The sequence below is a fragment of the Labrus bergylta genome, chromosome 5 (assembly GCF_963930695.1).
Source record: "Labrus bergylta chromosome 5, fLabBer1.1, whole genome shotgun sequence".
NCBI classification, from domain to species: Eukaryota; Metazoa; Chordata; class Actinopteri; order Labriformes; family Labridae; genus Labrus; species Labrus bergylta.
In genome coordinates, this window is record NC_089199.1 from 21,521,544 (window position 1) to 21,543,832 (window position 22,289).

Here is a 22,289-nt window from a genome sequence, read left to right on the forward strand (position 1 = left end):
GAAAAGGAACTGTAAAGCAGAAACTCTGGCTCCCCTTTTTCTATTTTATGAAGAAGGACAAACTGGATCATAAAACTATTGCATTAAATTAAACAGACACTTGTTTTATCATTTGTAACATCCTTTAACAAGGCCGAAAGAAGTGACTTTAGAAACACTGATGTACTCAGTCTCCCACATCCTCCTCTTCACGCCCACGGTTTTGTAAAGGACAGCTTATGACACAAATGAAGGGTTAACATAATCACTAAGGAGAGACCTGAGTTTAACCCCGGTCCTCACCACAAAAAAATTGCTGAAAGAGCTTAAACAACAGTGTCTGCTTCATCAAAACCCAAAGATTGATTGAGCTGAGGCCATCAAAACCAAACCTGTCACTGGATGTTATCTTACTGGTAAATAACATTTATTATGGTTTGCACATTTTGAGGACAATATAAACTACTGCCTGTTTCTTTTAGAACAGTATCAAAGTAGATGGAGATTTTCATTATCTACTATTATTCAATGCTTACGATATCTTCATTTTAGAATTAGCCAGTTTAGAGTTCCCCTCTGCTAAAGGTGTGGTATAAAGAACCAAATATGATTATCAATATCTTTTAACAGTTGTTTGCCACTTAGCTTGTATAGATCTGATAAGTGCTATTATTGTTGTGGCCTGGCTGAGCACACCGAAGGAATTCAAATGTTTAAACGAGCTGAGAACCTTCAGTCATGCTAAGCTAAGCTAAGCTAAGCTAATGTAGCAGCAGCGGCTCAGATTTCAGCCTCTTCCATGGGGCACAACCTAACCGCTAGGCCATCTGTACCCCGTATACAACAACTTGTTCATTGATATTTGTATCCATGGGACTATATGGAGTAGTTTCTTTAACTTTTAGAGTTGTTTGAACTACCTTTGTCTTGTATTTTTTGGTTTTAAGTGAAATATGTCAACTTGCCTGTCTGAACTTGATGAATGTTAAACTGGAGTCGAATTCCTTGTATGTTCCCGCATCTTTGGATAATAAAACTGCTTCTGAATCTGAATCTGAAATTGGTTTCATACAGAGACAGTAAATTATGGTGTTGGATTATTGCATTATAGCAATCTTACACGATACCACATTTTTGGTTTTTGAGGCATTTTTAAGCGCGGTATCTCAAACTGTACTTCATGATACTTTTAGTATTTAGACGTATTGCTGCCTCGAGGCCCAGCAGACATTTTGGCCGCAGCTGTAGAGAGCCCGGATCTGCTCAGACTTGACATGATTGAAGGTCAGGTAGATGTTGCAAACACTGGTCCAACACAGCGGGGGAACATGACAGGTGCGTACACAGACACAGAAACACAGCTGTACAATCGTGTGCACAGCCCTACTTTTCCTCAGCTTCTCATTTCTCCACCCGTGCTGTCTCCCTACCTCTCTACCCTCTCTCTGTGAGCTGCTCATGATTCCCCTGTCGATTGCTCAACACCCACTCAGATCGCTGCAGGCAGCCATTCTTCTTAACCTCTTCCTCGACTGAACACGCCCATCTTTTTCTTTTACTACATGACCGCTGGAATTTTCCACTTCCATGCTAAGATAGCGAGCAAAAAGGTGATCTCTCTTCACTCCCTGATACTCCCAACGCCCCCCTCCTCCCTTTCTCTCTCTCTGTCTCTCTCTTGAACCCTTTCCCCACCCATATTCTCTCCCCTCCTCCCTTCTCATAACATTGAGGTAATCCTAAATTGCTAACATACTGCTCAGCCATGACTGAAAACATTCCTAACATCTCAGTGAGGGAGCTGACAGGGAAGGCCTGCTCAGTCATCATTACAGAGTGCCCCCCCCCCCCCACACACTTTCCCCCGCCTCTCTCTCTTATACCTTTACACACATCTTTCCTCACTACTTTACACATGCGCTGAACCTGATGCTAATTCCTAATGTGGTCTTCAAAGGTCAAAACAGACATAAGCCTCCCCTTTAGCGCTGAAATCTTTCTCTTTTTTTTTTTTTTGTGTACCCAGAGTGCTTTGCAGTCATGACAGCTGCAGGGCTGAGATAGAGAGAAAGAGAGGTGTGTGCTCTGGCTTTGACATACCTGTCTAGGCCAGAAAACGCAGGGGAACAACATGTCAGTACAGCCCCGAAGCAAAACAAGACAAGCAACATTTTTTTGACATACACGCATCTTATGAAGATACTTCCTCTGAACTTAAGTTGTGAAATGTGTCAACTATTTAATTCTACTAAGAACAAGTGTCTCTGCGCTGCAACTGTACTTTGACTGGTTTGTCTATAGTTTGTTAAGGTTGAGAAGACACCACAGATAATCACATACCAGTAAATTCAATTATACATTGAATCATTCTTTACTTTCCAAGTAGAATAATGTCTTTGATAGCACTGTCATATCGCTCTGTTAAATATAGAGGTCTTTGGTCGAGCTGGTTTTTGGAGATATTATTGATGCAAATCTGTTTGTAAATGCGTACACAAATCTGCAAATATGTCGACCAATTTATGAATGCATAAAAAGCTGTTCATGGCTGAAAAGCCTGAGCGATGTTACACTACACGATCTGGAGTAAAAACACAAATCAGCTCTGCGTATGCATTTGTGGATCTATTTGTGCATTTACAAACAGTTTGGCACCAATAATATCTGTATACCTGTTAGCTTAGCGTTAAGCCTGTAAACACAAGGGGACAGCTGGCCTTTCTAAAGTCCAAAGGAAGTGGAATTGCCCCCTCACGCTAAATTGAGATATTTTATACATGTACGTATGTTGATTTACAATTTCATGGTTTTACTTGGGATTGGGGGATTATGTGGCAGACTTTTTTTTCCTGGCAAAATGGTGTTGTCTTCCTGGTCCAGCAAACTCTTTAGTTTTTGTTCCTTTGTCTGGTGACTTAGATATATATTAGTTTAGAAATGGCTTGCGAGTGGATTTAGTTACTCTCTGACTTCTTCTTCTGTCTCCGCTGTTAGCTGAGCAAATTGGCTGCTAGCTAAAAGATGAAGATTAAAACACAGCGTTTAAGGTGGTACCAAAAATGGTGGAAAAGCGGGCGCTGATTTAGCTCAGTGGTGGAATTGCACAACTCACACTCAGAGGATGTAGACCTCAAAGCTGCGGCCCTGGGTTTGACTCCCAACGTGGCCCTTTACCTCATCTTGTTCCCCGCTTTCTTATCTCTTCTGACCCCATCCACTCAATAAAAGGCATGAACAGCCCAAAAAGAATTTTATAAATGGTAGAAAGTCTCCTGATGCTTCCACAATCTACTCTCTGAGAGCATCATCGTACATCCAACACTTCAACAAAGACAGAATAATATGATTAACATGTCTGACAAATACAGACATAACTGTCAGAAGATTAGAACTAGAGCTAAAACTAGAGGTTTGACTTCTTATACAGTTGGTCTGAAACAATTGGAATAATTATTAACATGTGGTATTTGTTAAAAATAAGCGTTATGTTTCTTTGAACTCCCGGTCACCCCCGTGCTGCTTAAATGACTGGCAATGCTACCGGGAAGTCTAGACAGGTTTGTAGGGCAAAGAATACACATGTATAAGCAGTCATCTTGCTAAGGCAGTGGAAATTTGCAAAGGTTTTCCCACCATATGAAAAAAATCCTGGCAGCAAAAGTGGAATTCCCAATGGGAGGGATGACTTGCCTTGCTTTTGGAGGCCACTTGGAGTCTGAGACTGCAAGGTAGACAGTATTACATACAGAGCAATCGTTAACATTCCCCTCGGCTCACGTCAGGGCAGCTTTTAGACATCTGAGGTAATCACCTTGTGAGAGGGCTTCTTCTGGGGCATGCCTTGGCTGTGCCAGCAGAGCCTCAGATGACTTATTGTAAATTGAGAGGGTGTTTAGTGCTGTAGAAAAAAACAGGCCTCTCAAAGGGGTCCTGACAGTTTGTTGCTAAGAGGGCAGGTTTGTGCACCGCCGGCCTCTTTGTTGACGTCCTCATGATAAACGTACAGAGCCGGGGACACCACACTGACATGCTAAAGAGGACTGAGGGGTCACTTAGGTAAATTTAGATATGCCTGTAGTGGTCTGTGCAAATGGTCTGTACACAAATTAAAAGCATGTTGTAAACTAGGTGCCTAATTCTGGGAATTAAGAGTCAAATGTTCCCTTTAATAACTGCATTGCATCCCATAAAAAAGGGTTTACTGTGAACAGAATACGGTGCCATGAGTCCAACAGTTTAGTCTGGATCAAACTTTTTTTGCCCTTCGGCTTCAAGTGGAAGATGAAGTAGTCAGGTAGCAAGTTTTTAGTCTATAAAATGTCAGAAAATTGCAAAAAATGCATATCCCAAGATCCTCGAGGCCAAGGAAATGCCCTACAATGTCTTGTTTAGTCTATTACCAGTCTAAAAATCAACAAAAATGTGAGTGACAATGACTTTTTTTTTTTTTATCTTGAATAGAAATAAACTGCTTGTTTCCTCACTAATATGCTCCTTGGATCAGAGTAGCAGCAGGAGCTGCAGCAGCCGCTGAGTAATCTCAGGTATGTGCTTCTCCTTGAATATCCAAATCTGCCCTGACGAATGAGAGGACGAGATTCCATCTTGGCTGAATCATGCCAAAAGAATCCAATCTGACGTCAAGCCATTAAACGTTAAAAAAAACCCGCCTTTTTCAACACAAACACTAATGCTTTAAAAAAAAAAAAAAAAAAAAAAAAAAACACAGCCTGCCGAGAGTCTGGTGGCAATGATTGATGGTTTTTATGGTCGCTCTGAAGCTGGAATCAATCAACTTTTTGAAACTTGATGGACAATAATTAAAGGGCAGGAAAGTCTTACAAAGCGCGGCCCCGAGGGAGTTGTATTACTCTGGTGAAAATAACACAATTTCATAAAAACCAGAAAGAGGTTTGGTGAGGACAGCAGCAAGAAGAACAGTGAAGCTTTAATTCTTGTCAATCAACATTTACTGCTGCTCAGCAAATCTTTGCATGCAAAATGTAATCACAAGAGCATGCACTGTCTCAACAGCAGGAACGGGAAAGAGGGTTCGAAGTAATGCAAAACAAATGTGTTAAACGTTCTACACCTGGATGTGAGAGATTCTGCCAAACAACTCGCCAACTTTATCCATCTGGAGTTTTTCAGGACATTAAGGGCTCAACACCTGCAGTTTAATGAACGCACTGCAGGAAACAGCATAACTTCTTCAAAACAATAAGGATGTATAAAATCCTTCTAATGCCAACTCGATGTTTTTGTTCCTGAGTCTCGCTGAATTCCCGCCGTGCTAATTATCGCTAATTTAACCAAACCTTTAGCATCAAACGCAGCGCTCATGAAGGAAACGGCTTCAACCAATCACCTGAAGGCAAAACTCTCCCAGCGATACCGGTTTTTAGGAGTGCATGATGTTAGGGATAAAAAATAAAGTAAAACACAAAGGCTGAAAGGGGAGTGAGGAAGAAGAGAGGCTGTAAAACAGAGGGCATAAAAATAGGCTGTAAAGAAAAGAGCTGTGACGAAAAAGACAGGTGTAAATCAGGGGGAGAGATGCTTTCAGGACAGCAACAACCAGCTCTGAGAGCGCTGGTGTGACTGGAAGAACCTGCCCCTGGGTCACAGCCCGACAGGTAGAGACTTGTCAAAGAGAGCTGTGTGTGGAGGGAAAACATTCACCTCGGTGTCAAAGCTGTGACACGAACACAAGAGGAAGAAAAGAAGTCTTCTCATCTCTCTTTAGGGCACTTTAGTGGATGTTTGAGCCACAAACCTCTGTGGTATTGATGGGTTCTCATTCTTGTGCATTCATTACCGGAATGATTTCCATATAATCGTTGTTCTATTGTTGCTCTGGCTTTGGACTCACCATACATCTTCCCCTCGTCTGACAGGATGATTTTCCTCCTGCCACAGGGAGGGTAGATGGCGAGGGCCTCCTGGAAGCTCTGCTCGATATCCGGGCTCCACACCCCCTCGGCGTCGCCATCCAGGGTCTTGTCCTCGTTGTCCACGTCCAGCCCATCTTCTGGGCTTCCGTTGGCGCTCCACTCGTTGGACGCAATGGTGGCGGCTCCCCCTGGGCCCGACCCCGAGCCCCGATATCAAATGATCTGTAGGAAATCTGTGGAACACAGACACAAGATCTTCAAAATAACAATCGTGCAAAACACCAAACAGTTTTAACCCTTCAAAAACGTTTTTTTTTGTTACAATTGACGAGTTCTACCACAAAACAAAACCAACAGTTATTGGACACATTCATCGCACCAAGAGACAACTCATTCCTCTAAAACCTAGAGATCCATTGGTGTTTAAACATATATCAGTGCAGCCCATAGTTTTTGTGGTTATGGTCTTTAGATTCTTTCTTTTCTTCTGTTTTCCTATCTTTTCCAATGTTTTACTGACGGTTACATTACGTGTCAGACTAACAAGGAGCAGCCATGGGGGCTTGTCTGTGATAGCTATGATTTTGATGTTTGCTTAGAATGATTCCTGTATTAATATTCTAAGATAATTGTAATCAGTATTTTTGTGAGGCATTTGTTCTTTACACCTTCCCTCTAATGGTATTTTAATGATGCTTCCTCTTGAAGTTCTTCACCTAAGGCTGTTTTGAATGTTTGACCACACCTGCCATCACAGTCACTGTCAGCATTTAAGTGTACTAATCTGTATATACTGAACATGGGCGTGGCCCCCGGTGTTCATATAGTATCACCTGAAGAAGACCTCTGCTCCAAACGCTGTGACTGAAAGGTTTGGAGGCTGTGAGTGAGTGTGCAGGTAGAGGTGTGGGAACAAATCAATCTTATCTTGTGAGATTTTAAATAGATTCATAACTTCCATAAATCAAATTTGTTGGGGCTAATCAGTCAGTCCCTGCTAAGTGCTAAGGCTAGCTCTTTAACTCGGGAGAATGACAAACAGAGCAGCAAGATTCTGAATCTTGACCCCAGAAATCGAATCGAACCGTGAGACACCCAAAGATTTACAGCCCCAGTGTGCAGGCGCAGCTTTCTTTTCTGACAGCCATATAGAGAATACAAAAGTCATGAGTATGACACGTTGAAAAAAAGACATGAAATAACAAGTGAAAGCAGCAAATATTTTGTTGAAACGACCACGATCATAAATAAACTTTTCAGAACATTTACAGCCAGATGTGCCTGCCTCCAAGTCGTTTTAAACCACTTTTGAAGCATCCAATGACAATCCTCAGGTCTTTTTTTGTTATTTGTTTCAAGTACAGGGAGCCACAAACCCTTTTCCCCACAGTTCTGTTAGTTTTAAGTTAACTTGCTGCAAAATATCCGGGTCTTATAAACTCATGGTATCTGTTTTGATCCACAGCAGGAAATAGTACCAAACAAATGTTCTTTTTACTTCAGACACTTTCACCAAAACCCACTGCCAAACTTATTTTTTTTAACAAAATGAAGGCATCTAATTAAAATGTAAAATATATATCTGTCATTCACCTTTGAGGATACATTTATTTATAGGAGTTTATGGGCTTGGATAGATGAGTGTGAGAGACTAGAAAGTCAAGCAGTACCAAGAGAAGAATTCATCGATTGTTAGTTTTTGGCTTTTCGGGGGATTTGTTGAAAACAACAACAACAGAAAAACTGAAAATCCGTGAATGCACACATTGTGTAACTGCTGGGAAAACACTCACCACCAAGTAACAAGCTGTTATCAGCCATAATTTAATAAGAGTGTGGCACTCAACAGAAGAAATACATAGCTTAGTGCAATATCTCAATTGCATTTTTCAAATGCGTGTGTAATAAAGATCTGTGTCACTGTAAAGCCCTGCTTGCTATATCCAAATATTAGAAAACATAAGAAAATAAAGTCTGAGATGCAAAGATGATCATTGTAACTGATTTGAAACATGTCACAACTGTTTGTTATTTTTCACATATTCTGAGACAAAGTCGACAAAGGTTATTTTTAAAGGAAGATAAATCTATTCAAACTTTATCTCTCCGGTCATAAAACTGAAAGCTTACTCTTCTGTAAGACTTAGACAGCAATAAATCCTTTTTTTAAATTCAAATTCAAGCTTTGGAAATGCTCTTGTACAGGATATAATTTGTTTATACTTTATTAATCCCAGATGGGAAATTCTGGTTTACACTCTGTTGTTGAGAGACTTGCTTCTCAAACACAAAGCATTAATGAAAGCTACACACTGCTACACAGGGAGTGCGCCGGAGCTGTTTGGGGTCCGATGCCTTGGTCAAGGGCGACTCCGCAGTGCTTGGGAGCTGGCCTGTCTACAGCTACATACTTTGGTACCCACACAACTCAAATCCTTACAGACTGAGCTACTGCTGCCTTAATATTAGCATGACTATAAAAGACACTAAACATGTCAAATATGTCAATTTACAAATACTATATAGAGAGAGAAAAAGGAATACACTAAGAAATATAGCTTGAAATAAAATAAAAAATCTAAATCTCTATGTTAAGAAGCGTCTTATCAGTGTTTTATTCTCGTGACGCTCGTGTAGAGAAACAATCACGCAGGTATGCAGAAACCTGAAGGACGCTACTGGAGTTTGTTCTGGATGAGCAGGTTTTTATGAATCACTGAATAGTTTCCTCCTTGACTGCAACATTACATTCATATTAACACACTGAACTGTATTAATCATCCACAAACAGGTCATTACAGGGAACAGCTCCTTTAATTGCATAAACGCTATTACATCTGCAACCTCGCTCACAGCTTTCCCACCGGTTGACCTTAATCTCTGCTAAAAATGTTTTCCTTTCTTTTTTTTTTTTTTTTTTTTTTTAAATGCACATACATTGAATTTCTCAAGAAGCTGCAAAAGAAAGATGCAGAACTGTGTGAGTTTATGTCAAGCTTAATGAGAGATGCTGCAGAAAAGGAATGTTATTCATCTTTAGGTCACAAGTTTGGCTTTCTCTGACATTTTCTTAATTGCCGTCATTAAATGTGGATGAACAAACAATGTTAACCGTAATCATTACGATAATTTCCTATACTTTATGTCTGTGAAATGGCCAAATGAATGCAAGATATTCCATAAAACGAAGCTTTAAGACCTCACTAATCAGCACTAGCCTCAAAGAATTCTTGTGGTCTGGGAACTGTGTCCCGATGTGGTCGGCTTATGGCTGACTGCAGGCAAAGATCTTAAGTATTTTTCAAGCTGCCTTTTCAGCGTTGTATTGTTTCTCCGATGGACGTCTATGAGGTAGCCGTGATCCTCTCAGGATGCTTGTGTTTCTGCTGCAGCATTTCTGCAGATGCTGACAGAAAATAAAGCATAATGGATAAATACAGAGAAGGCCAAAATTATTAAATTATATTCTCTTTAGAATTTATATGACAGCTGTGTGATACATGATCTGTTTTCAGTTGTTTCTCCATTGGAGAGCATATATCTGAACTCTTTTATGATGTTTTGCAAAGTAACAGAGTCGGATATTATGACCAGTGGGATTCCATTAAAAAAAGTTTCACTCTTAAAATGTGATTTGTTCTTAAATCTTAAAAGTATGAAAAATGTTGCTGCAGATCAGGGAAACTCTTGATCTCAAGACCTATGAAATAAGATTTTTCACTGTAATTGCACCAAAACTGTGCAAAGAGGACGTTCTGAGTTAGGGACATTCAGTATAAGATGTGAAATGAAATAAAATTGTTGAATCAATAAAAAGATAAGCCTTAGCCTTCTCTTTGCCATTTCTTGTCAAAACTGGAAAAAAGATTCACACTTTATAATCGCTGTCGTTCCACCAAATCATCCAACAACCACAAACTGGTGAAGAAGAGGAGAGGGAGGATTAGAGGCGCTTCCTTTCCCTTCTTATCATCGTTTGACTGGAATTATAAAACATCAAAGGCCGGTCCGTTCACTCTAACAGACCTAACCACACGTAACAACAGGAAACGTATGAACCCGAACGAGAGTTTGACAAATATCCACAAGTCAAGCGGCTAAGTATAGCAGCAGAGAGGATATTGGTCAAGGCGGACCCTCTGCTGCTGCAGGGTCACGCTGCTATAACTCAACACTGAAACTGAGATCTCATCAGCAGCTCAAGTGATCCGACTCAGTCCGCACAGATCACACGGCTGGATCTCTCCCAATGACCGCAGACGTCATACGACTAGGCGTAGTTTTAATCGTACTCTGCTCTGCCACGGTGGATAGATGCATGATACTGGCTCTGAGACAAAGAAAGAAAGAAAGGAAGTCGGTAAATAATACAAATCTTAAATAAAATGAAAGCTGCAGTGACTCAGTGTATGTTCTTCTATAAGTGAGCCAAACAGTTTCAGGTTGGAAGACAAAACGGAAGAAAAATGACGCAGAAGACTCAGACGCTATCCAGTAATGGGAATCAATGCTATCCTATGTGTAGTCAACACATTCAAAACATCAAGGAAATAGCAGAGAAGAACAGGCGACCAGAAAACACAATGAAGCGGATTCAGTTCCTGCACGGAGATTGAACCACCTGCATACAGACAGTCTATGGTTGTGTCACCACCCCTATTAGCATCACCCCCCTCTCCCTCGTGGTGAATTTTCCTGAATATTTCCTGCTGCATTTCTACATCAGCTCACCTCACCTTAACATGGAAAGCAGGGGACTGGCAGGAAAAACCCTGGCTAAAGTCAGAGTTAAAAAAAAAAAGCAGCTCACCCTGAAAACTTCAGAACGTTTTTTTCTAGAGTTTTGTGCGTGTGTGAAAGCACCGAAACAGTCCAAAATCCAATGCATATTATCATGCAGGATTTACAAAATCCTAAAATATGTAAATGTAGAAAAATGCAACCAAGAGATATTTTTTCAGTTTTTGAAAAGATTACTGAAAGGATTATAAAAAACATCCAACATGAACACATTGATATTTTACAAATGAACTCCATGAAAGTTTAAATATGACGCATTGAAAATTGAGATAGGCGTTTCATTTTCTGATATGTTTGTGTCATGATGATCATTATAATTGAACATAAATCATGCAAAGGTTAATAAACCAGTAGAAACACATGAGCCATTGTTCAGACAGCTATTTTAAGATCTCTGGCAGTCCGTCATGGCATTACTCATAGGAGCTTGTTTGTTGCTACAAATGTAAACTATACACATAAACAGCTATAGGAAAAAATAACTTTCACATCAACTCTGTAACCATTCAATCCATATTTCTGCCTCAGCGTTTATACAAGTCTGCTGTCTGTGTGGTCCGCTGTGAAAATGTCTTTGAGGCAACTCAAAGTATTTCATTAACGAACACACAGGTGCTGCAGGGCAACAGCGTCAGGACAGCCCGGGCAATAACCACCGAGAGAGAGAGGGAGAGAGAGAGAGAGAGAGAGAGAGAGGAGGGGAGAGAGAGGGAAGGAGGGGCACCCGTCCCATTGTTTATCTCCAATTATAGCAGAGAAAACACAGCAAACTGCGAGCCGTGAAGAGCAACAAGCTGCGTTCAGAGCCGACGACCTCGCTGTGCTCACGAGTGTGCGTTCAAGAGAGGCTCTTCACCGAGAGAGGGGCCTGAATTCCAGACATGTCCTTATTAAGAAAGGGCTGCGAGTGCTCACTGTTTCTCCTCCTGCCTCCCTTGTGTCAACCCAACGCCCTCCCTCCCCTACACCCCCCCCCCCCCCCCCCAACCCCCCTCCTCCACCCCCCGCCCCCCTCTCCACCCAGCTCTCAGAACGTCTCTACCCAAATAAGGACAGGAGACTAGGGGATGCGTGTAGGGAGGAGTGGGTGCTGGATGGGTGGGTGGGTTGGTTGGTTGGTTGGAGAGCAGAGGAGGGGTAAAGGGGGGTGTGTATGTGGGGTGAGGGGGGGGGGGAGGGTGTTGTCCAATTTAGGCGTCCACTTTGGGGTCTGGAAAACAGAGGGATTGTTCCAGCTGGAATGCAACATCAGCAGTGAACACGCTCCCGCTTTGTGACGCTCCGAGCTCGGACCAGAGACAGGGCTTTGTCAGAGGAGCCGTTTTTTTTGTTTTTTTTTTCTGTTTTTTTCCAACACGTCCTCTTATTGGAGTCACAGGATTCAAAAAATCTGGACAATAGTCATGACTTCATGATACAAGAGAGCAATAAAGAAAGTTACTGAGACAGTTACTTACACGCAACAAGAAAAAAAAAAAAAAAAAACACCAATCGCAGAAAGTTCTTATGAAAAGTTTCGAGATGGATTTAGTTTCCCAACATGATTCACTACCAGAGCGTCATTTCAGAATAAAAGCCTTTGTAATCAACATATTCAATAAATCAGAACAGCTGTTACAAAACTCACTGTCGTGTCCCTTTGAGCCAAGTCAGGGTGAGAAACTTCACAACACAGTAATGACTCACAGTAGGGCTGCAACTAATGATCTTTTTTCTGTTCTGAATTAATCTATCACTTGTGTTTTGGAGTAACTGATTCATTGTTTTGTCTAAGCACTGTCAGAAAGCTGTAAAAATCCAAACGTCAGTTTCCTCGAGCCCAAAGAGATGTCTTTATTTGCCTCTTTTGTCAAACCGACGGCTTGAAAATGTTTTCATTTACCAATTAATGAAGAAGTAAATGCTTAGTTTGATGACGCTGGAAGCTTTAAATTATTGACATTTTGACTAAAACATAACTGAAATAATGATTTGATTCTAAAAATGTCCGATAATGTATTCTCTTTTGTTGAATTCATGCATTCATCTGTTTATCGTTGCAGCTTTAATTTATACTTAAAACAAACTGCAGATACATGTGTCCTCAGAGTGAAATAGAAATCATGCATGCATGCATTGTGGTCCTGCAGAAAAATACAGAAAACTGTGGAAAACTTAAAGGCAGGAAATGAAGAATATTTTGTCTACATTCACAGATGGTGACCCGTTATTTTTGCTACTTGGTATATCTGATGTTTATCACTGACTAATAGACTAACCTTCTTTTCAACACTGTCACAGACGAGGCTTCATCTCAAACACACCGGCACAGAGTCATATATCTGGGTTTGTCTCACTAGATTATTTGACATGTAGGTTTTACTTTTCAGTGCATTGGAACCCTTTATGTCGTCTGAATATTTCCTTTTACTTTCATTACAAGAAGGTTTATGTAGTAGACCTGAGAGATATGCCTCATGTATTCCTGTTATTCTATACTTTCCTTTTAATTGGATTTTGTTTTAATGTGTACAATGTGAACCCTGAGCCTCTCCCTTCTATGAATTTAAATGTGTATGAAGAATGTGTGTAAGCCAAATGTTTAGTCTGTAAGTTCCTTTTTTAGGACTTTTGAACACACATACTGCATCTTTTAAACTGCAAATAAATGAAACTACACATAAACAAATATCAATCAACACACAAATACCGTTATCAAAACACAAACGGTCTATTAATCCATCAATAGAAATATACATCTGCTATTATTTTGAAAATCTCTTAATCGTTTAAGTCATTTCTCAAGGAAAAGTTTCTAGTTCCAGCTTCTCTTTGGTGAGGATTTGCAGCTCTTTGGGTTTTTACGCTATAATACATTTTATATTTTCTAGTTCTGTCTGCATTATCTGATGTAGGTAACAGTGATAGGAACTTTTTAAATGAATAAGTCTTCATTCAGACCGGTGTGTGAGCCTGTTAGTCTTAGGAGAGCGTTTATTGAAGGATCCTGACTGTATGACACACATGCAGCTCTCATATTTGTCTCATCCATCAGGGACACACCTCCCCTCCTGCTCTCTGTGACTCAGGCCGTGGAACTACAGAATTCCTGTGTGCGGCAGGAAAAACGCTGCAAAACTATGCGACTGCACATTCATTCAAACGGCACCATTCATTCACCAGAATCCCTCTCTCTATGTTTCCCAGCCCTGCTCGCAGCGATCACATTGCAGTCTGTTAGCAGCAATCAGCTTAACTCTGCTCCGACTCCGTCTATGAACCAAGAAGCAGAGATTATTGGCACCGCACTGCGTTTCCCTTCTTTCTCTCCTTTTTTTTTTTTTTCTTCTTCCTAGACAGGAGTGTGTGCGGTGAAATGTCCCAATGAATTCCTGTAATTCTACTGAGTCACTCTCAGGCTGCCGGGTCACATGGAGGAGAGCTGGCCGTATATACAGCCTGAATCAGGAGAGGGATTCCATCACAGGCATTTGTTTAAGTGTGCCACGCAGCGAAGGAAATCCCTTACAAACACCTACAGGCAGGAAAACAAACAAAGCCTGTGTGTTCAGATAATACCAAGAGGATGATGGCACCACATTCAGGAGACACAATAACACTTTTTCAGTGACAAAAAGCCGAGCCAGCAGTTCTTTAATCCTAGATTTTATCTCCTACTGAACATGAGATCATCCTGATGCACCAAACAGCTGGCTTTCTACTTACACAGAGGTATTTAAAGACGAGACCTTGACTCAAAATGTCTCTGTCATGTCTCAGATTTTTATGGCCTGAAGGCAAATTTTCTTCTTACGCTAACGGTGAGAAAGGAACATTCACAGAACCGACATTAAAGACCAAACAGGATGGATTAAAAAAAATACATATCCTGAGACTAAACATCCCACCATGAGAGCCATGCGAGCCCACTGAGCTCAGACGAAAGTTTGAGATTTCTGCTCTTAATTTCAGTCGAACATTATTTATTTAATGCTGAAGGTCTGCTGATGTGTTTCCTCACTTCCCCTTGTTGGTTCTCAAAGCAGCCGAATGTTTGAACAGAAATGGGCTCTTCCTCATAACGAAATGATTAGACAGAAACTTTTATTTTAATGAAGTCAAGAGAGCTTGACCGGGATGCATTAAAACAGGACTTTATTTTTTGACGTTGCTCAATAAAAAAAAGTTGTAAAATGTTCTCCGAAGGCAACACAACAAACACACACATGTGCATTTTGTCAGGCCAACTCAGACAGAAAAGTATGTGCTAAACACTTCTGATGCCCTAATGCATTGTGGGACAAAGCAGTGACACTAAATAAGAGACTACTGCAGACGCCACATTGATCATGTACAGGTATGTAGGATTGAAGATGTTTAGAGTCACAGCTTTAGATTGGTGTAAGAAGTAAAACTCACCCAAACTCATTTAGATTTAAATAAATGCCTATTTAAGTCACAATCGATCGCAGAATATGTTTACAGGATGTCGACTGAGCATATGACCTAGTCTTAGTTCTGCAAGCAAACAGCGTCTATGGCCAAGGCCCAAAGCTGAACTTGATGAAGTTGAAACAAAAACCTTTCAGTGAAAAGTTGCTTTTATTACAAATATATATATATATATATATATATGTTTTTGGCGGGCTTTTTATGCCTTTATTTCAGAGATAGGGTAGTGGCTAGAGTCAGAAATCTGGGAGAGAGAGAGAGTTGGGACTGGCATGCGGGGAAGGAGCCACAGGTTGGATTCGAACCCAAACGATCAGTAGGATCTTCAAGTAATTGAACTGCTGTATGTTTTTCTTTACACTCTTTTGTTGATACTGTGTTTCTGTCAAACTATGCATACCACTGGTATAAATGCAAATATTCTCAATGTAGCATCTTATAGCGGAGTCTGTTCCTTCGTCCGCCACTTTCCCGCCGTTCTTTTTACGTCATGTCTTGCCTCAGGAGACCCCCTTGCCCTACCCTTGCACAAACAGTAGGTTTATGAGAGATTTTTTGACAAAAAAACAAAACAACAATACCACTGAGAAATGCTTTAAAATGGACAAACACCAAATTTCTGGGTTTTAAAACCAGGCACTGACTGCCACTGACTCATGTTCACAGCACATTGGTAACAGACTTGTTTGTGATCTGTCTCTTCAACAAATGATCCATTAACCCCGTTGTGTTGCCATGTCTCTCCATCACTGCACACTAGCAGTACATGTTGTATATAACTCTTTTTGTCTGATAACCAACACTCTACAGGATGTCTTTTGGTCCTTCAAAAAGCAGCCTTTGTTAAGTTGCTTTAGTATTTGGGACACTTGTTGGCAGTGAACGGGCCCCCCCCCCGCTGGCAGCCAAAAGCCCCCCCCGCTTAGCCGCGAGTTAAACACACCTCTTTTGAACTTAACTTTTATACAGAGAAACAAATCCAGAGACTAAAAACTACTCCACATAAGAACTGCACAGACTTGTTGGAGTTGAGGGGCACTCACAGATGTAAAGTGAGAACCCCCCCCCAACCCCCACTTACTGACACGCACACACCAACAGCCACACAAACACACAGGGGCGAAACAACAGGACTTGGTGGCAGAAGGAGCAGCTGCTCTCTAAGGTCAGATTACAGATAAAGAAAACATTTTAGGTTGCAGGCCAGGAGAGCTGCTCTCAGGGAAGAACACACATGCATTTAGAGAGAATATGTTAGAAGTGTTTCTGCTGCTCTTTTGAGGGCTCTTCTTATGCTTTCCCCAGAGTCATTATAGCATGAACCCCATCATCCAAAATCCCCACCCTCTCCTCTACTCTCCTCTCTCGTCTGCGTTTGGCCCTAATAAATTCTGTGCAGCTCCTCCAATAACTTCCTCCTACTTCCTATCTGGCACGGCGCTCAGGAAACAATCAGAGCTGAGAGTGAGAGGAGGAGGGCCATGCAGCCAACAGCTCACACGGCAAGAGTTAGAAGGAAAAGGCAAGACAAACACACACATAAGGACACACAAAACACACACACACAGCATGCACACATGTCAAGTCAAACATTTGCAGTCTGCAGATATCAGCTGCATGCCCCAGAAAAATAATAAATGCTCATGCGAGCGCCTTGGAAAAAACTAAAATGTGCAAAAAAGTCTAAAGCTCCCATTTGCATTTTAAGAAGATTTGCACAATAAAAATCCTCAGAACAAACTCTTGTCAGACAGCATGGCAACAAGCTAACCCGCCATGAGGTAAGAAAAGGTTTCTGGTTTCCTAAATGAGTCACATCCAGACTCAGGTGGATTAATGAGTATCAAAAGTCGAGTCGGCGCATGAACATAAGGCCTGATTCATCCATTTATCCATCTATTTTTACACAGGACGCTGCTTTCTATGTGGTCTACCTTGAATTATAACACTTGCTGAGAATTAAGCGTAATTCCAGCTGAAGAGAGGGAAAGACTGACAACGAACAGGGCGCGTGTGCCAGAGTGATTCTTTTTTTTCCTTTTTTTTTTTTTTTTTTTTTTAAAGTCAAACAGCCTGAATCAGCATTTTGATCGGAAATTTTCCAGCAGAGAAGTCGTTCTGGCCTGAATTGGTCATTTTGTGGCGAGGCGAGCGGTCTAAGCCATAATCTGCGAAACCTTTAAGACATGCTGAACTCTGCAGCAGAATGCACAAGCCAATAACTCATCTAACCAGAGAAAATATGGAACAAGACATTAAAGTCGTGAAGGCTTTGATCGGGGGAACATATAGAGGGGATTTACACGAGGAAAAATCTAAGATTAGACATTAAAAAATAAACTTGCTGCACTGTTTTTACTAAAAACGTCTGAGGAACACCTGTGTTGTTTTATATTAGGAGCACGCAAAACTCTGCGCTGTGGAAGGATCATCCCCCAACCCAAAACACTCAGAGCGCAGGGATTAAAGGGGTTTCACATGAGTGCCCTTGGGTCACTGAAGCTCCAGTGCGACAGTCGAACACACACACACACACACGTCTCTGGAGCACCAGACAGGCCCAGTGTGAGTCTGAGCCTCCTGTTATCTATAAAGGAGTCTCGATGAGGCACAGAAACTGGCACACACACCGTGCCAGACATTTCTAACCCTTCTTCTTCTTCTGTGGAGTACATTTATGTGAAACGTCGCTGCCAAAAGTTGCTCGCCACAGAACTAGAAACGTTTAGCAACTTGGGGACAGCTGACACAAAGAGTACACTGTTCTAGGCCACTCCCCGGCTCCTCCCCTGAGCCGAGTCGGAACAGGAGGCCAGGAAGCTTATCTGTTAAAACCTCATGGTTTGGAGGATATGTAAACATGTGCAATGCATTAACAGGAATACAATGTAGATAAATGTCATGCTAGTGAATCTGAGAGTGAAATGTTTTGTTCTCAAAGGTTTCTTTATGTGATCCTATTTTTTTCCCATAATTGAATCTTTAATGATTAAACAGTCGTTAACAGTGTTAGTTATTTTTAGCTTAAAGCTCCTGTGAGGGGGTTTTATTTGGTGATGGAACATATTGAAATTTATACTGATGCCTCTACATGACCATCAGCGACAAGATCCCTCATTTAACAACATGACTATTTCTGTACAGTAATCAGTGCATGTTACCGCCGTGTCAGATCAGGTGATACCTGCACGCTGTTGAAAAAGCCTTTATTTACAATATGTACAGCAAAATAGTGAGTGATAATTGTGACAGTTCAAAGGAAGCAGGAAGAGATTTTGCTTCACAGAAAAATACAAACAAATGTAGAGCACACGATCAGCAAAGAAATAGGATTGTACTGCTTTGCCAACAGGGGGCACTAAACTCAACATAAAATGATCTGCCCTTTGAGTAGCTTTAACTTCGACTGAGTTAGTCCGATAAACGTGATCCAGTTTAGCAGCAGACTCGTCCTCCACTTGGAGTATGAGCTCTCACCATCTGGCAGCCCACCAATGGAACATTTTAAAAAACGTTTTTGTGCCCGCTTTGATCCAAACTTTGATCATTGTGTCTTCAGGCTGTTTGAGTTGTGCCACAGCGTTTTCATCTTTCGTCTTATCATTTTCATCTGAATGTCTGAATAAGTCATCTGGGTTGAATGGAGTAGTAGGTTATACTTTGTTATCATAGCCTTACGCAAAGCAGTCCTCTTAACGGCATTGGATTTGAGTAAAGGTGGCATAAAGCTCCACAAATGTTCGGTGTCATAATAATGTTTGTCATTATGTGTAAAGACACATATGGTTGGTACTGAAAGGTGCTTGAATTGTTTTATTTTCATATCTTGGGGCACTGCTAGTGAAAAAGTTCTGTCTGGATTAGTTGCACTACTTAACCCAACCTCTGCTAGCTAGTCTCAAGCTGCACATTGTTTTCCAGATTGTCACTAATGCCCTCCGCTGAGCGCTGCAGGCTCTTCTCTGAGACCCTCTGTGTGCTCTCCACACAGACATAAGTGCTATTTGTTCAGGTCCCGGCTGACAGAGGGGCAAGTGTCCACCATTTGGACGAGCACTTCAGGGGATGGTGCTAAAAAGCGAACCAACGTCTGCACAAATGGGCAAAAGCTCATTAGCCGCTCTTCTGTGGGTTTGACACAAACGGGTGAAGCTGCTGCAGACAAACGGTCAACAGAGCTGCAGCCGAGCAAACACTCTGCAGAGCAAAAAGTGAACATCAAATGCAAATGATCTGCAATACTTGCACAGTCCAGACCGCTTTTTGGTAAAAACAAGCTTTAAAAAAAAATCTAAAACATTAGAGGATAATACACAGTTCTTATCCTCATGCTCATTACCTCTTCCCCCTGATAAATCCCCTGAAGGCAAACAGCTGGGGAGTAAAAAAAAAAAAAAAAAAGAGAGAGAGAGAGAGAGAGAAAGCGACCACTTTAAGGGGATATTACCCCAAGTAATCTAATTGACCTCCAAGACATGGTTGGAGTTGTAAAACTTTCCCCTCGCATTTAACTCTCACACGAGCTCCAGCAGAGAACATGTGAAATCCACAACGGCTGAGAGACATAAAGTGAGGAGGGGAAAAAAGGAGCACATTGTGCACGGGGAGGCCTGATGTGTTCATGCTGCTTAAAAACAATGAAGAGGGAATCTGTCGGAGCAGCAGAATGCATAATCCTTTCCAGATTTACCCATCAGCATCGAAATCTATTATTAGGCATCTTGGCGTGGTCTCATTTACCAAGGACACATTGTTTGGTTGTACTGGTTCGGTTGTTTCGTTTCAGAACATCATTTCCACATGTTAATGAAAAGTAGTTGTTAAGAAAGGCTCAGACAGGCTAATTTAGGCCCTTTAACCTCGACCTCACAAGAGAAACGGAGGGGATCATTTTTCTAAACATTATCTGATCATCCTCTAAATCCTGTAAATCAGTTATGAATTCAAAGACGACTGTACAGCTACGGCAGACGATTCAGAAACTTCATTAAAAGTCTGTTAAATTTGTAGGAACAAGGTTTAAAGACAGGGTTGATAAACTTGTTGTCTTCATTAAGCTATTTCCAGAAAACAAAATATCCATATTAAAATTCAAATTAAATGAGTTGAAGAAAAGTTAAAGACAGCAAAATACAGTGAGCAGACGCACAGAAGCGATAACGGGTTCTTCTGCTTACTGAGAGCAACCTGACAGACTGCATTCTGTTGTTCAGTCAAACCTGTTGACTGGCAGTGATTGAATTCTGCAGCTCAAATGACTGCTCAAATTTTGAGGATGAAGGAGGTGCTCAACATGTAGTTTTCACAATTTATAAAAAAGAAAAAACAGCTTTATCTCCAAGCTCGGAAAAAAAAAAAAAAGAAGAGAGACAAGGAAGAAAGAAGGTTACGTGAGCCTGAACAAACAACAGGCAGAGAGCAGGTGTAGCCTGAGGTGGCCCAAGTATAATTATACAATTAGCTGGCGTACAGATCCGTGCATCGCAAATCCTCACCTATGAATTATGTTCTTAGGAGGACTTTGCAGAGTATCAGCACATGCATCGTTTGTTAGCACAAACAGAGAAGTAAAAGAATGAGAAATAAAACAAAAGAAAGTTTCTGTCTCTATTAAAACTAAACATACAGATGAAGACAGACTGATAGATTTTCTGCTTATTTCTTATCAGTAAAGGTTTTTTTTCTGCATTAACCACAGATTGTTTTTGTTAAGTATTTATTTTCAAAGGTTTTTAGATCAGCTTATAAACTGATACAGGACCTTTGGTATTTGTTGGTAAAACTTTGTGGCATAATACCGATGATGTAAGAGAAACCATTAAATGCACAAGTGTTGTTCGAGGTTGGTAAAAACTCTGTGAAGTCACTTTTCTCTGCTGGCATTTAGTGTTGTGTTTATGTGCATTAACTTACACTTACAACTCAGGGTGCTCGTTCTGTGTATTTAAATAAAGTGTTTTTTTGAAGAAAGGATAAGGTCAAGATTTGTGAAAAAAAAGATGTAGAATCTGGATTTATTTTCTCAAGAGTTGGCAAAAAAAAAAAGTGTTAAAATGATCTTAAGTAAATTAAAGTCTTTTTAAAAGTGGGCATTTTATGTTTAGTTTGAATCATGTGAATTCTCACTGCTGTCAGACAAAAGAGAAAATACATCAGACCAAATCTTTTTTTTTTCTTTGTAAATTCTTGTAAACAATCAGCATGAAGTGTTTTGTAACTTCTTGTTCTGCTGCTGAACGAGCTGCGCTGTTTGCTTCATTTCTACCGACAAATCAAGAAGTTCTCCTACCTTTTGGGATGCGGAGGTCCAAACCAGACTCAAGTTGTGTATTCCTCCAAACGCTTTTTTTTTTTTTTTTTTGTTTGTCTGCCTCTCTCTCTCTCTCTCTTTCTGCCTGTAGGTAAAAAGTGATGCAGTCCTCCTGAGGAACTGGAAAGAGCCGATCCAGGTATGAACTGAGCGAGACACAGAACAAACATATTGGCTCAACGATTCTGTGCTGTCAAAAGAGCCGCTTTGTGTTTTTGTTAATACTGTATTGAGTCAATGAGCGGGGCTACCGGTGTTAAAAAAAATCTGATTGTACAGAGGCTGTCAAAAGATATCCATGCACTGTGGGAAAGTCACACACAATAGACTATCAATCTGCAAATGTTTTCTTCCCTCCCAACGCGGGGAGCTGCGCGGAAAAATGTAAAAAATGACAATGATCTGAAAACTTCAACCGACACAAGCAGCATGAAAAAAGTGCCCAGAAAAGAGCTCCAAACAGAAAGAGGGAACTTTAGAGGAGAACTTACCTTCTATTAAATGTGAAAGTCACCTTTTTCCTCCTCAAAGAGAGCAGCGGGTCACTTTGTGTTACTTTGTTGTAATTTGGCGCCTTGTTGTTTTCCGTAATATTTCTCAGAGGTTTGACAGTATAAGTGGAATGTTAAGTATGACTTTGGTATGAAATCAACGCACTACACTGGAAAACGAAGGGGGAGGGAGAGAAAAAACTTGCAAGGAGGAGCCATCGGTGCGCGTCAATCAACAAGCACAGGGGGCGGGGCCTTCGCTCCAGACCACGCCCACCACAAACCTGCACTTACTGAGCTGCTGCTTCCTGCCCTAAAACCCAGGCTACTAACCTTAAACCTACAAAACAACTACATATCCCTGTTAGATCCAGGAAATAATAA

The 22,289-nt window shown here is 41.0% G+C and overlaps 1 protein-coding gene across 9 annotated transcripts in view; it reads right to left on the reverse strand.

The window, feature by feature from the left end:
• Positions 1-22,079, reverse strand: part of tead3b (TEA domain family member 3 b) — a 35,969-nt gene extending 13,890 nt beyond the window's left edge. For 7 of the 9 annotated variants that reach the window (XM_065955171.1, XM_065955170.1, XM_065955168.1 and 4 more), the window contains exons 1-3: positions 21,906-22,078; positions 21,394-21,560; positions 5,852-6,106 (exon numbers count right to left, since the gene is read on the reverse strand). In XM_065955171.1, the coding sequence (XP_065811243.1) occupies positions 5,852-5,858 (7 nt within the window). In that variant the 5' untranslated portion in view covers positions 5,859-6,106; positions 21,394-21,560; positions 21,906-22,078. Of the gene's footprint in view, positions 1-5,851; positions 6,107-21,393; positions 21,561-21,905 lie in introns of all 9 variants that reach the window. The other 2 variants (XM_065955167.1, XM_065955165.1) reach the window with 2 other exon arrangements.
• Between the last annotated feature and the right edge of the window lie 210 nt (positions 22,080-22,289).